The 12,048-nt window shown below is 43.9% G+C and overlaps 1 protein-coding gene across 1 annotated transcript; it reads left to right on the top strand.

The window, feature by feature from the left end:
* The first annotated feature begins 406 nt into the window (after positions 1-406).
* Positions 407-10,473, top strand: LOC127319557 (la-related protein 6B). The gene is made up of 10 exons (XM_051349528.2): positions 407-947; positions 3,201-3,282; positions 3,710-3,804; positions 3,953-4,024; positions 4,106-4,185; positions 4,304-4,400; positions 8,502-8,549; positions 8,627-8,695; positions 9,205-9,345; positions 9,880-10,473. The coding sequence occupies exons 1-10, from the start codon at positions 561-563 to the stop codon at positions 10,207-10,209; spliced, it is 1,401 nt and encodes a 466-aa protein (XP_051205488.1). The 5' UTR covers positions 407-560; the 3' UTR covers positions 10,210-10,473.
* The last annotated feature ends 1,575 nt before the right edge of the window (positions 10,474-12,048 follow it).

Raw genomic sequence — 12,048 nt, 5'->3', positions numbered from 1 at the left:
ACAATAGAATATCATCAATCTTTAGCAAAACTCGACCAAAATGGTTGTGAATGAGTCGATTAGCTCCTGAAAAAAGTTGCTTCCATAAACGAATTTTGCTTGTGTAATCATAATTATAAAACAGGCACATTACTTTTAAACCATATTCACAATTTTATCAACTTGACGTGCATAGCACGTACCTTTTACTAGTCCTGTTATGTACGCCTAAACACCAAGAGATAAAAGGCACGCATCTTAGAACTTAGAAGTAATCGGACGGCTGGCAACGAAGTCCACCGTACGCCGGGTGCACCCGAGCCCGCACCCCGGTTGCCTCCAGCTCAGCTCTCCGCCGGAAGAAGCCCGCGATGGTCAGCGCGTATAAATAACCCGGCCTCACCGGAACCCTACCTTTGAGAAACCCCATCTCCGCCACTATCCAAGCTCTCGCCGCGCCACCGCCACCGCCACTACTACTAGAGGAATCTTCAACTGTTGCCTCTTGCTCTCTAGCTAGTAGTGGTTGCCATCGTGCTACTACCGCCACCGCCACCGCAGCCGCCCAAACCCTAACCCTGATGCCGCAGCAGGAGGTGCCCGACCAGATCGCCGCCGGCTGGTTCGCCGTGGAGCCGTCGGAGCGGCCTGGGAGCCTGCAGAGGAGCGGCTCCAACAGCCGCCTCAACGCGCAGGCGCCAGAGTTTGTGCCGCGGGTCGCCGCGGTGGTGCCACCACGACGAGCGATGGTCCGCGTGTTCGCAGCGCCTCCACCGCCGCCTCGCACGGCTTTCTTCGCGGCGCCCCCGCCTCCCCCGCCATTCGACTTCTTTGCGCCGGTGAGGGTTGGCGCTGGATTTGTTGCCAAGGAGCCGGAGCCGGAATTGGAGCGCTCGGCGCCAGCGGCGGCTGAGCCGTCCACGGCCGACGGGCTTGCCGATGAGGTGGCGCAAAAGATTACCAAGCAGGTCGGTCTCGCTTTTTTGGACAACATTTAGGATCGAGTTGATTTGAAGTAGGAGATCGTGTGTGTGTCTCTCTCTCCTTTTTTTTTGACATAAACATACCTCATTATTCATTCAAAATACAAGTTACATCATTGACCTGGGGCTCATCTAACCAGACTTGTTGATCAGATCCACGAGCTAGCCTAGCTAATTCACGAGCTACCGAGTTTGCATCACGAAAATTATGTTCGAACTTAACCTTCAGAAATTTGGAAGCTAGGTGATAGCAGTCATCAAGGATTGCAGCTGAAGCTCCATTAGAGCAGCCTCCCTCATTCATTGCTTGGACCACATTGAGACCGTCAGAACAACATATAACTCTGCTGCATCCAACCGTTTGAGCCAAAATTAAACCTTGTTTTAAGGCATGTCCCAGTTGACTTATCTGTGACCGAAATAGTAGGTTCTTATTAGTCCAGTCTACCGCTGGGACAATGATGCGTAATGTGCCCAGTCATCCGTTGGGAATAATTTTCTTTTCGAGAAGGATGTGTACTGGTTAAGTCGGGGAATTAAATAAATGGTAGCACACTGTTGAGCTCAGCATTAGGAATACATGTTTGCTAATTTTTCCTTGGGGGTAACTTTTTTCCGAGTAACTAGGAGGGGCTCTTTTCTCTTCACTAAGTAGAAACGTGGGAGTGACTTGGGGACATTTCAGTGCATCAGAATGTGCCCTTTCTGGTCAGTTTATCTGTTCTTTGTTTTGGGAACAGCTCCATTTCTTTTTGTAGTTTTTTTTTGTATTGACTATGGGGTTAATCATTCTTAGTTTGATTTTTTGGCATCTGCTTTACATGAATTGGTTGAATCTCTCTGATTGTTCTTGTACTAAAACATTTCTACTCTACAGAAGAGAATCAAGATATGAAAGTAGGAAAAATGAAACAAAGTATGCTTGTACCTATTTATCCTAAAGGTTGCTTCAGTATGCGCCACAATCATGAAAAACCATATTTGTTGTGGACCTTGACAACAGGATAACTACCATACCATGGATTATGAGTTGAGCGACTAGTCTACAAGTCGTTATTTCACTGTCGATTCAGATGGTCGTTTCGACTAGTTCCATGAGTCGACGAGTCGACCGACTAGTCCTGCTTCCTGAGTCTGTCGACTCAAAATTTTCCTCGTTAAGTGAGGCTCTCGGGAGCCAAAATTAGGAACTTTATCTAGAGGAGATAATTTGAGGCCTATGCCATGATGTTCTAGGCTCTAGCATAATTATTTATGTAACTTGTGTTGAAATTATGTCAGTTTTAGTTATTAAATCTCTTATTTGGTTTTCATATATGATAGTATTTTGTACAAGCGACTGCTAAAGTATATGCCGACTAGTCGAGCAGTAGGGTAGACTAGTCACGGCTAGTCTATGAGTCGGTACCTGGACGACTCGGCTCGACTCGTCGACTCGTAATTCTTGTACCATACTAAAGATAGCCAGCCTGCATGCTGCAGGGGATTAGCCAGACATAGTTGAGATGGGAGAATATTTAGAAGTTAATAGTTTCATGTGTGTTGCTTGCTTCAAAAGTGGATGCATGGCTATTTTCATCCTGATTAAATATGCTGGATTCATGGGAGGAAATAGAGTGGTGAAATTGCAAAAATCAGAACCTTCCCATTATACTTTGTACTATCATCTTTCAGACTATCTGGCAGATTAACAAAAGCAGGCACCATTGCTAAATATTGAGAAAGTTCAACATGCATATTTTCTTTTGTGCACGACATACTTAGGGATCTTTACCTTCAATGAAAAATCACACTATCCTACCTTGGCTTAAGAGTGTTGAAATGCGACTAGTTCTTTCTCTGGGCAATGTTTTTGCATCTGTGTTGAATGGTTGCCAGTTAATGGTTTGGTGGGACTTCTATTTTGTCTCAGAGGGAATGGTTGCCAGTTAATAGTTTAATGGGACTTCTATTTTGTCTGAGAGGCAGCTTTACGTAGTGCAATGTCAATATTAGAGATAATTTCCTTGTAATGCATTTAATCAGTTAACAAACTACTGTATCTGGAAATGGTATATTAAGTGGAGTTATCTGGGATGCATTGTAATTTGAAATTAAGTCTTGGCAACAACGATGGTCCTGTTATTTTTATCGGTAGAGAACTCCAGGGCAATGATCAATGATAATGTTCTCTATGTGTTCTGTTCCCCTTTTATTTTGCTTTTACCTGTTCTTATCTTCATAGTTGGAATTTTGTAGGTGGAGTATTATTTCAGTGACATAAACCTGGCTACTACGGAACATCTGATGAGATTTATTAGCAAGGATCCTCAGGGATATGGTAAGTTCCATATTTACATTTGGATCTACTTTTCTGGATAACTCCAGATTTGCATCTAGACGGATCTGTTGATGTGCTTATGCCTGTAGTTTGTTCCTTCAGTAGCAATCACATTTGTTGGGACTAGACATTTTTCTTGCAAGTCTTACGATAACACGGCATTGTATTCATCATTCTGTTGTTTTGCTTTACCAGAAAGAGAGAAGTCAAAGATCCTCATGTCTGTTCCATCTAGATGCATCTTATGCTTTTTATATTGGCTAAATTAAAACACTGTGTTTTTGTTTGTTTAACTTATCTGGTACTCATAGTTGGTTATAAGGTGGGTTTCGTGTCTTCGTCTTTGGTCCAAATCTTTAGAATTTGTTCTATACAATCTTCCAGCTAATGTATGCTGGCAAGTAACATGCTGCCTCCCTAAGTGCAGTGCCAATATCAGTTATTGCTGGCTTCAAGAAAATAAAAGCTTTAGTGCATAACAACACAATGCTTGCTGCAGCTCTCCGCACCTCATCAAAACTTGTAAGTCTTTCCATGTGGTAAGATACATATAAGTTGTTTTCTGTAGTGAGAACTTTTCGTTCGAAAAAAGAGCAAAATGTTGGCAATTGTCTACTTATATCCTAGAATAAAATAGGTATGTATATCTACTTACAACCTTACATTGTAGATTGTAAGTGGTGATGGGAAAAGAGTAAAACGTCGACATCCATTTACTGAATCTGATATGCAGGAGTTCCAGGTATTCATGAATGTCTTTGCACATACATTTTGTAATTTTGGATGATCGACGCTGGTTTATTTGTCTCCCTCTCTCTCGTAGTCCCGAATTGTTGTTGCAGAAAATCTTCCTGGTGATCCTTCTTACCAGAATCTTATGAAGATCTTTTCAGCTGTTGGCAGGTAAGGGTCATTGAAGCATGCATTCCTCTCCCCCCAAAGAAAGCAGTATAACCATCCCCAAAGAAAGAACAATATAAATATATACTAACATTATTTTGTTTTTTTTGTAATGTATCAGTGTGAAATCAATTCGTACATGCTATCCTCAGACTCCAAACGGCCCTGGTCCTGCTACTAATAGGTCTGCCAAGCTAGATATGCTTTTTGCCAACAAGGTAATCACGATTTCAATGCTTCTTTTATAATGTTGTGGGGAAATGAGTACTATTAACTTGCATGTTTTCACTGAATAATTCTTAATGCATTAGACCTGAACCAATATTCTTTATCTGTAACTTTAGGCACTGACTTAATACATAATAATACATAATTTACACGAGAAAGTATACGTAATTTGACCATTACATCTAGGACTCCTTTGTTCTATCCCTTTTTGCATTGCCTCTGAATCTTGTAACAAGTGCATGCTCTTATGTTTGGAGAACCTCCGCAAGATACTCAAAATTGAATCTCTTTGTTCTGTAGATGAGCTAAAATTAATGTGACCTGAACATGTCCCATGGATCTATGCAACAGAATAGTTACTTGATCATAACTCGTTTGGGCAAGTGAGTTCATTAAAGTTATTGAAAATTGCTCTATTCACAGAAGATAAATGTGTTACCATTGATTATGAATCTTACCGTGCTATAGTGTGATGCAACCCAGCGACCGCAATGAACAGTTGAACACCCATGTTGCCATGCATAAAATATCCGAGACCTCTCAGTGCTACTATTGCTATCAAAATCAGAATTTTGCCCCTTAATAAAGCGAGCAAGGGCATGTCTGGAAGCTCTTCGGCTTCCAGCTTCTCGGAACTCCACCACAGAGCAGTGTAAAACACGCCAGCTCCGTAGAGCTAGATCCGCGAAGCTGAGCCAGTTCGGTTTACAAAATGCGGAGCACCAGTTCAGCAAATTCCTGGATCAGCAAATCATGGAGCAGTGCGAAATTACAGACATTCTGCCACCGCCAAGTGAAAACGGTTCGATACCTCGCTCGATTGGGCTACTGCGCCACGATATCTCGATCCAATCAGCCTGTAACCCTAGCTGCAGGAAGGGGCTACTCCGTCGCGACCCCAGAGTCACCTCCATCCTTGCCACCGGCCGCCACCTCGAACCCTGGCTCGAGCAGCTCCCTTGGCTGCAGCTGCTCCGTGCTCCTGCCAGCAGCCAGCCTGAGCCGCGGCCTCACCCTGACCTCCTCCTCCAGCAGCTACGTCCCTGACCCCCTCCGTCCTCCTCCAGCAACTCCGGTCGGCGCGTCCCAAGCTCTGTCTGGTGCAGGTGCTCTGGCCTCCGACCTTCCGCTTGTCACCCGCATCACCAACTCAAACTGCCTCTGTACTGTAACAAATTCGTGAACAAATAAATAAATGGGTTTTCAGCCCTGCCCTTCTCCCTAGCAGGCTGGAACACGCCCCTCCTCAGCAGGAGGCCCAGAGAAAAAGGGTTGTCAACCCTGCCGAACCGAGGAGCTCACCTGAACGTTCCGTGCTCCACCAGCGACGCTGGAGTCGTTCCTAGAAGCTGGATCAACGGATTTCTAAGAAGCTGGACCACATCCGAACACAGCAGGAATGCATTTAGAAACTGGACTAATCATAATTCATACAAATGATAACACAGCGAGGCCACAGGTTCTGTTTGCTTAAGCTTGACAAACTATCCTTTTCTTATGTACTAGGGCCAAATTTTAGCAGTCGTTCACATATAGAAATTAAACTAATATGGAGCTGCCAAGTGTGTGCAACCCATGTTCCCATACCTGCATGATGGCTATGCTGTTCGTGTATCACCTGAAACCAAACGCAGAAGGGCACAGAAACTTCATCAGGGTACAGAAATTTCATCAGGTAGCAACAAGTTAAAAACAACAACAACAACAACAACAACAACCAAGCCTTTCAGTCCCAAACAAGTTGGGGTAGGCTAGAGTTGAAACCCATAAGATCTCGAAACCAAGTCATGGTTCCGGAACGTGGATAGCTAACTTCCACGCACCCCTATCCATGGCTAAATCTTTGTCGATATTCCAAACCTTCAGGTCTCTCTTAACGGACTCCTCCCATGTCAAGTTTGGTCTACCACGACCCCTCTTAACATTCTCATCACGCTCTATCCGTCCGCTTTGCACTGGCGCTTCCGGAGGCCTCCGTTGGATATGTCCAAACCATCTGAGACGATGTTGGACCAGCTTCTCTTCAATCGGTGCTACCCCAACTCTCTCCCGTATATCGTCATTCCGTACCCGATCCTTTCTTGTGTGGCCACATATCCATCTCAACATGCGCATCTCTGCTACACTTAACTGTTGGATATGTCGTCTCTTCGTTGGCCAACACTCAGCGCCATACAACATCGCAGGTCGGATAGCTGTCCTATAAAACCTGCCTTTTAGCTTTTGTGGCACTCTCTTGTCACAGAGTACGCCCGAAGCTTGGCGCCACTTCATCCAACCAGCCTTGATTCGGTGGCCCACATCTTCATCGATATCGCCATCCTTCTGCAACATGGACCCCAAATATCGAAAAGTGTCTCTCTCCGGTACCACCTGCCCATCAAGGCTAACCTCTCCCTCCTCGTGCCTAGTAGAACTGAAACTGCACCTCATGTATTCAGTTTTAGTTCTACTAAGCCTAAAACCTTTCGATTCGAGAGTTCGCCTCCACAACTCTAACTTTCTATTAACCCCCGTTCGGCTATCATCGACTAGCACCACATCATCCGCAAAGAGCATACACCATGGGATGTCTCCTTGTATATCCCTTGTGACCTCATCCATCACCAAATCAAAAAGATAAGGGCTCAAAGCTGACCCTTGGTGTAGCCCTATTCTAATTGGAAAGTCATCAGTGTCGCCATCGCTTGTTCGAACACTTGTCACAACATTATCATACATATCCTTGATGAGGGTAATGTACTTTATTGGGACTTTGTGTTTCTCCAAGGCCCACCACATGACATTCCGAGGTATCTTATCATAGGCCTTCTCCAAATCAATGAACACCATATGAAGGTCCTTCTTTTGCTCCCTGTATCTCTCCATCAGCTGTCGTACCAAGAAGATGGCTTCCATGGTAGACCTCCCAGGCATGAAACCAAATTGGTTTTTGGTCACGCTTGTCAACCTTCTTAAGCGGTGCTCAATGACTCTCTCCCATAGCTTCATAGTATGGCTCATCAGCTTGATTCCACGGTAATTAGTACAACTTTGAACATCCCCCTTGTTCTTGAAGATTGGTACTAAAATACTCCGCCTCCATTCTTCGGGCATCTTGTTTGACCGAAAAATGAGGTTGAAAAGCTTAGTTAGCCATACTATCGCTACGTCTCCAAGGCCTCTCCACGCCTCGATGGGGATACCATCAGGACCCATCGCCTTGCCGCCTTTCATCCTCCTTAACGCCTCCTTAACCTCAGACTCCTGGATACGTCGCACAAAGCACATGCTGGTATCATCAAAGGAGTCGTCTAGCTCAATGGTAGAGCTCTCAGCCTCTCCATTGTAAAGGTTGTCAAAGTACTCCCGCCATCTACGCTTGATCGCCTCATCCTTCACAAGAAGCTGATCATCTCCGTCCTTGATGCATTTGACTTCGTTGACATCCCTCGTCTTCCTCTCCCTAAACTTGGCCATCTTATAGATGTCCCTTTCGCCTTCCTTCGTGTTTAAACGTTGGTAGAGGTCCTCATACGCCCGACCCCTTGCTTCACTCACCGCCCGCTTTGCAGCCTTCTTCGCCACCTTGTACTTCTCCATGTTAGCTGCACTCCTGTCCAGATATAGGCATCTGAAACAGTCCTTTTTCTCCCTAATAACCTTCTGGACCTCATCGTTCCACCACCAGGTATCCTTAGCTTCCCTTCTACTTCCCTTAGTCACCCCAAACTCCTCTACAGCGACCTTCCGCAAGCAGATCGCCATATATTTTTATTTGAAAAATCTCCTATTTTTCAAAGTTCTTAAGGAATAGTCGCTCTACCTTTCCCTCTCCTGATGCCCAATTTCTATTATCCCACCTGCTGGCTTCCCGATGCTCAGGAGCCGCTTTCCTCGCGCCTAGCTCCTTCTCTGCACGCGCTGCTTAGCATGCACTGCTAGGTGCAAGGCTGTTGCTCAGCGATTAAGCACTCTTAAGTTCATCTAGGCATACTCCTAATTTAGCATTGGGTTTTCTAATAGGTTTTCTGTATACTTCTGTGTTTATAGTAGACAGCAGTTCCTGTTCATTGCTTTGCTAACAAATTGACTTTTGTCTTTGAAATTAGCTGCATGCCTTTGTGGAGTACGAGACTCATCAGGATGCCGAGAAGGCAGTATGTGCTACAGATTTTGAATTCTTCAATACAATGTTTGCACGGTGTTTTTCTTGATGTTGATCGATTTCTTGCAGATTCTGGAGCTAAATGATGAAAAGAACTGGAGAAATGGGCTTAGAGTACGGCTCCTGAATACTTGCATGGTTAGCCACCAATGATATTATCTTTCTTCAGTTGTTGTCCAAATGGATATGTTTAATTGAAATGTATACACTTTTGTATTGACCATATAAGGTAGGGAAATTTATGTCAATGCACTTCATTTCGGAACTATGAATTTGCCACTACTTTTCTGCTAACTATGCAGATTCCATAGTCTGTTACTTTTCGTTCTTTACCATTTCCTGCCATTATCTTATAAATGTGGAATGCAGTAGTGGTATTGACACAAATGACTTCAGTTGCCAGTGACCTGCTGTTGTGGCAATGATGTTGTCGCCATCTCAGCTGTGCCAATTTATGTTACTATTGGGTGTGGCCATCAATATATTTGGTGTTTGTTCTTTCTTAAAATCTATGTAGAGCCTGTTGCAAAAAAATGACATTATATGAATTGTATGTATGTCGCAAATTGCTATCCTTCCTATGTAATTTCCAAGTATGATGTCTTCTGCTTTCGGTACTAATTTTTTTTGTGATGATTTCGGTGTAGACAAAGGGGCCGGTAAAAGGGAAAAAGGGAGCACATGAAGGTGATGGAAATTGCGAGGAGGATGTCTCCACATCAAACCAATCGAACGAGAGACAACTTGAAGGATCCTTTCAAATCTCAGATGTATTGCCAGAGCACTTGGTAAGGAGTCACATTATAGTGTACTTAACACAGCGCAAAGTTATATAAAATTAAATCCCACTTGGATCTGAAGCAACCCAGACATAATATTCTTCTAAAATAACTTCAACAACTGCCTGGAAGTTGGGATGTCTCGGAACTGCTGTTTTTGCTGGGAACTGTTATTGAATTTCCATTCCAAAGATATGGTACTACCTCCGTCCCGGTTCATAGGGCTTGCACGTATTTCTAGGTCTTAAATTTTATTAACATAATACAAAATATATATTATAAAATATATATTATTAGAAAGCTTAGATGTTCTACTTTCTAATGATATAATTTTTGTACTATAAAATTGATATTATGTCGGTCAAATAGGCAACCTAGGGATACGTGCAAGCCCTGTGAACTGGGACGGAGGGAGTACTACTTATTCTGGATTTGGTTACATGTGCTGTTAACTTGTTATACAGTCTGTTCTAAGAGTAGGGTTTAGTGTTTTTCTGTATTTGATCACATTGACATGTACCTTACCACCCTGATATTGTACAGTTTGATGATAACTCCAATGACAAAGAAGGTCCGAAGAGTGGCAAAGGCCGTGGCCATGGCGGCAGAGGCCGTGGGCGTGCTCACCATCAACAAAACAACAATCAGCACCACAATCACAATGGCAGCAACCATCACCAGGTTATCAACCGTGGTGGCACCCATCCGGTCGGCACGCCGCCGAACAAGCAGCCCGTCAAGCCTGAGCAGCCACTACCTGTGGCCAACAAACAACCTCCTGGCCCACGTATGCCAGATGGAACCCGTGGTTTCGCCCTGGGCAGAGGGAAGCCGCAACCATTACTGACAGGGTTGTGCGCTGTAGAGCCTTAAAGCCATCACTGTGGTCTCATGTTGATATAGATGGTGGTTTCAGTTCGAACTAAGCCTGTATGGATGTGTGTGCTTTGGTTTTTTGGACTTCTCATCGTCGACCAATGGTTGGTCTCTGCACTTCAAAACTGGAGGTGTGCTGGTGTGTGAGATGCACGGTTAAGCTCACTACCTTATTATTGTACTTAGTTCTATCTTGTATCTTGTGGGGACTTACTAGTTACTATTACCTGACTTAAAAAAAGGAGCAGATTGAAATGAAAATGATGTTTGTCTCCATGATCTATCGTTATCAGTAGGTGATGAATTTGACGAAGCGCTATCTCGAAGTCGTCATTGATATACGGAGGAAGTATTATTGCTTTTGCTCTTACCAATATTGCCAACTATTTTTCTGGTGCAATAGCTCTACACTTCGAATCCCCTCCTTGGCAATCAACCGCTCGAGCGGTCTCTTTTGGTCGGCGCGGAGCGCTCGCGTGGAAGCGCGAGTCAATTCCCTTTTTGACGTGTGGTACGTGTCTTTGCTTTTTGGTAACCGTTTGACTTTCCCTTTTTGGCCTGTCTTTTTGGAAATATTTCGAATTGATTTCGTGTTCCCCTCCGTTCTCCTCTCTCCCCTGTTCTCCTCCCATTCAGCTTTGACGGAGAGGGCGACGGCGACGGCGAGGGTTTGATTCCCAGTGGCTAGAGCGCGCGACTTAGATTTCTCCTGCTCTTAGTTCACTAGCAAGGGTCAATTGTTTCCGCCGCTGTAAGGTTAGTATTTGAACGGAATCTAGTTGGCAGATCTGGGTCGATGTAGTAGTTGCCGGCCGATTTGTTTGTCCGGTGAGGGATTGTTTCTCCGTGGATTATGCTGATGAGATTTTTTTTGTAGATATCCGTTGTTATTTTGTTCACTTTATGTTGGGCGGATTTTGTTCTCCGCCTAGGTTCCTGCTCTGTCGCTTGGTTCACAAATCTCTGTTATGGGGCGGCTGTAAATTGTGTTGTCTCTGTTCCATGTTCATTGTAGATATGCTTTCCCGTTGCACTGCAGTTCGTGCATAATTTCTAGGGTTTTGTAGAAGCAGATAGGAGAGATTATGGGACTTGCTTCTAGGGTTCACAAATCTCTGTTATGGGACTTGCTTTATCAACTCACCCATTCACTTTTCATCAACAAGTATCTCAACGTTTAACCAACACCTACGTTCTGAAGTTACCTACCTCCTTTCTAGGCTAAGGGAATGATGAACACATTTGTACTCCTCCATATGTTTTTGTTGCTGGTGCTAATTTCTACCTTTACAGTGGGGATTTTGGGTGGACTTGATATATTAACCAAGCCCTTTTTTGTGTTGTTATTTTGATTTTCGACTTGTTATCATTGATGTCACTAAGAATTTTTCTCATTATCATGGCACTTGTTGTATTGCAGCGTTGTTGTTTCCATGGCGGGCAATAAGAAACATGGTGGTGATCAACCCGGTGTTGGCAAAATGCCGAATGCTAGTGAGCGTGCTAGGAATCGGGCCTCTCCTTTTCCTGTTGTCAGGTTATATGATCATCTAAGTTCTGATCAGAAGAAATCGATTGAGGATATGGATCTTGGTTCAATGCTTGACATCAAGTGCCATGTTCTTCACAATCTTTTGATAAGCTGGCTTGCTCCTTTTTTTTATTATATGAAATTTGTTCCTTTGTTTTTTTAAGGGAACAAGGGAACCTACTTATCAACTCACCCATTCACTCTTCATCAATAGGTAACTCAATGTTTTTACCAACCCCTTTTCCTTCTTACCTCTTTCTTATCAACCCACTCATTCACTTTTCATCAACAAGTACATCTGTTTT

Source organism: Lolium perenne, chromosome 5 (genome assembly GCF_019359855.2).
Source record: "Lolium perenne isolate Kyuss_39 chromosome 5, Kyuss_2.0, whole genome shotgun sequence".
NCBI classification, from domain to species: Eukaryota; Viridiplantae; Streptophyta; class Magnoliopsida; order Poales; family Poaceae; genus Lolium; species Lolium perenne.
Note: the sequence above shows the minus strand (reverse complement) of the source record. Positions and strands in the feature narration are given on the sequence as shown.

Excerpts from the sequence above, each read along its gene's own strand:
- LOC127319557 (XM_051349528.2), top strand. The coding sequence starts at position 561 with ATGCCGCAGCAGGAGGTGCCCGACCAGATCGCCGCCGGCTGGTTCGCC. Across the intron at positions 3,283-3,709 it reads CAAGGATCCTCAGGGATATG|TGCCAATATCAGTTATTGCT; the intron begins GTAAGTTCCATA and ends CCCTAAGTGCAG. Across the intron at positions 3,805-3,952 it reads TCCGCACCTCATCAAAACTT|ATTGTAAGTGGTGATGGGAA; the intron begins GTAAGTCTTTCC and ends CTTACATTGTAG.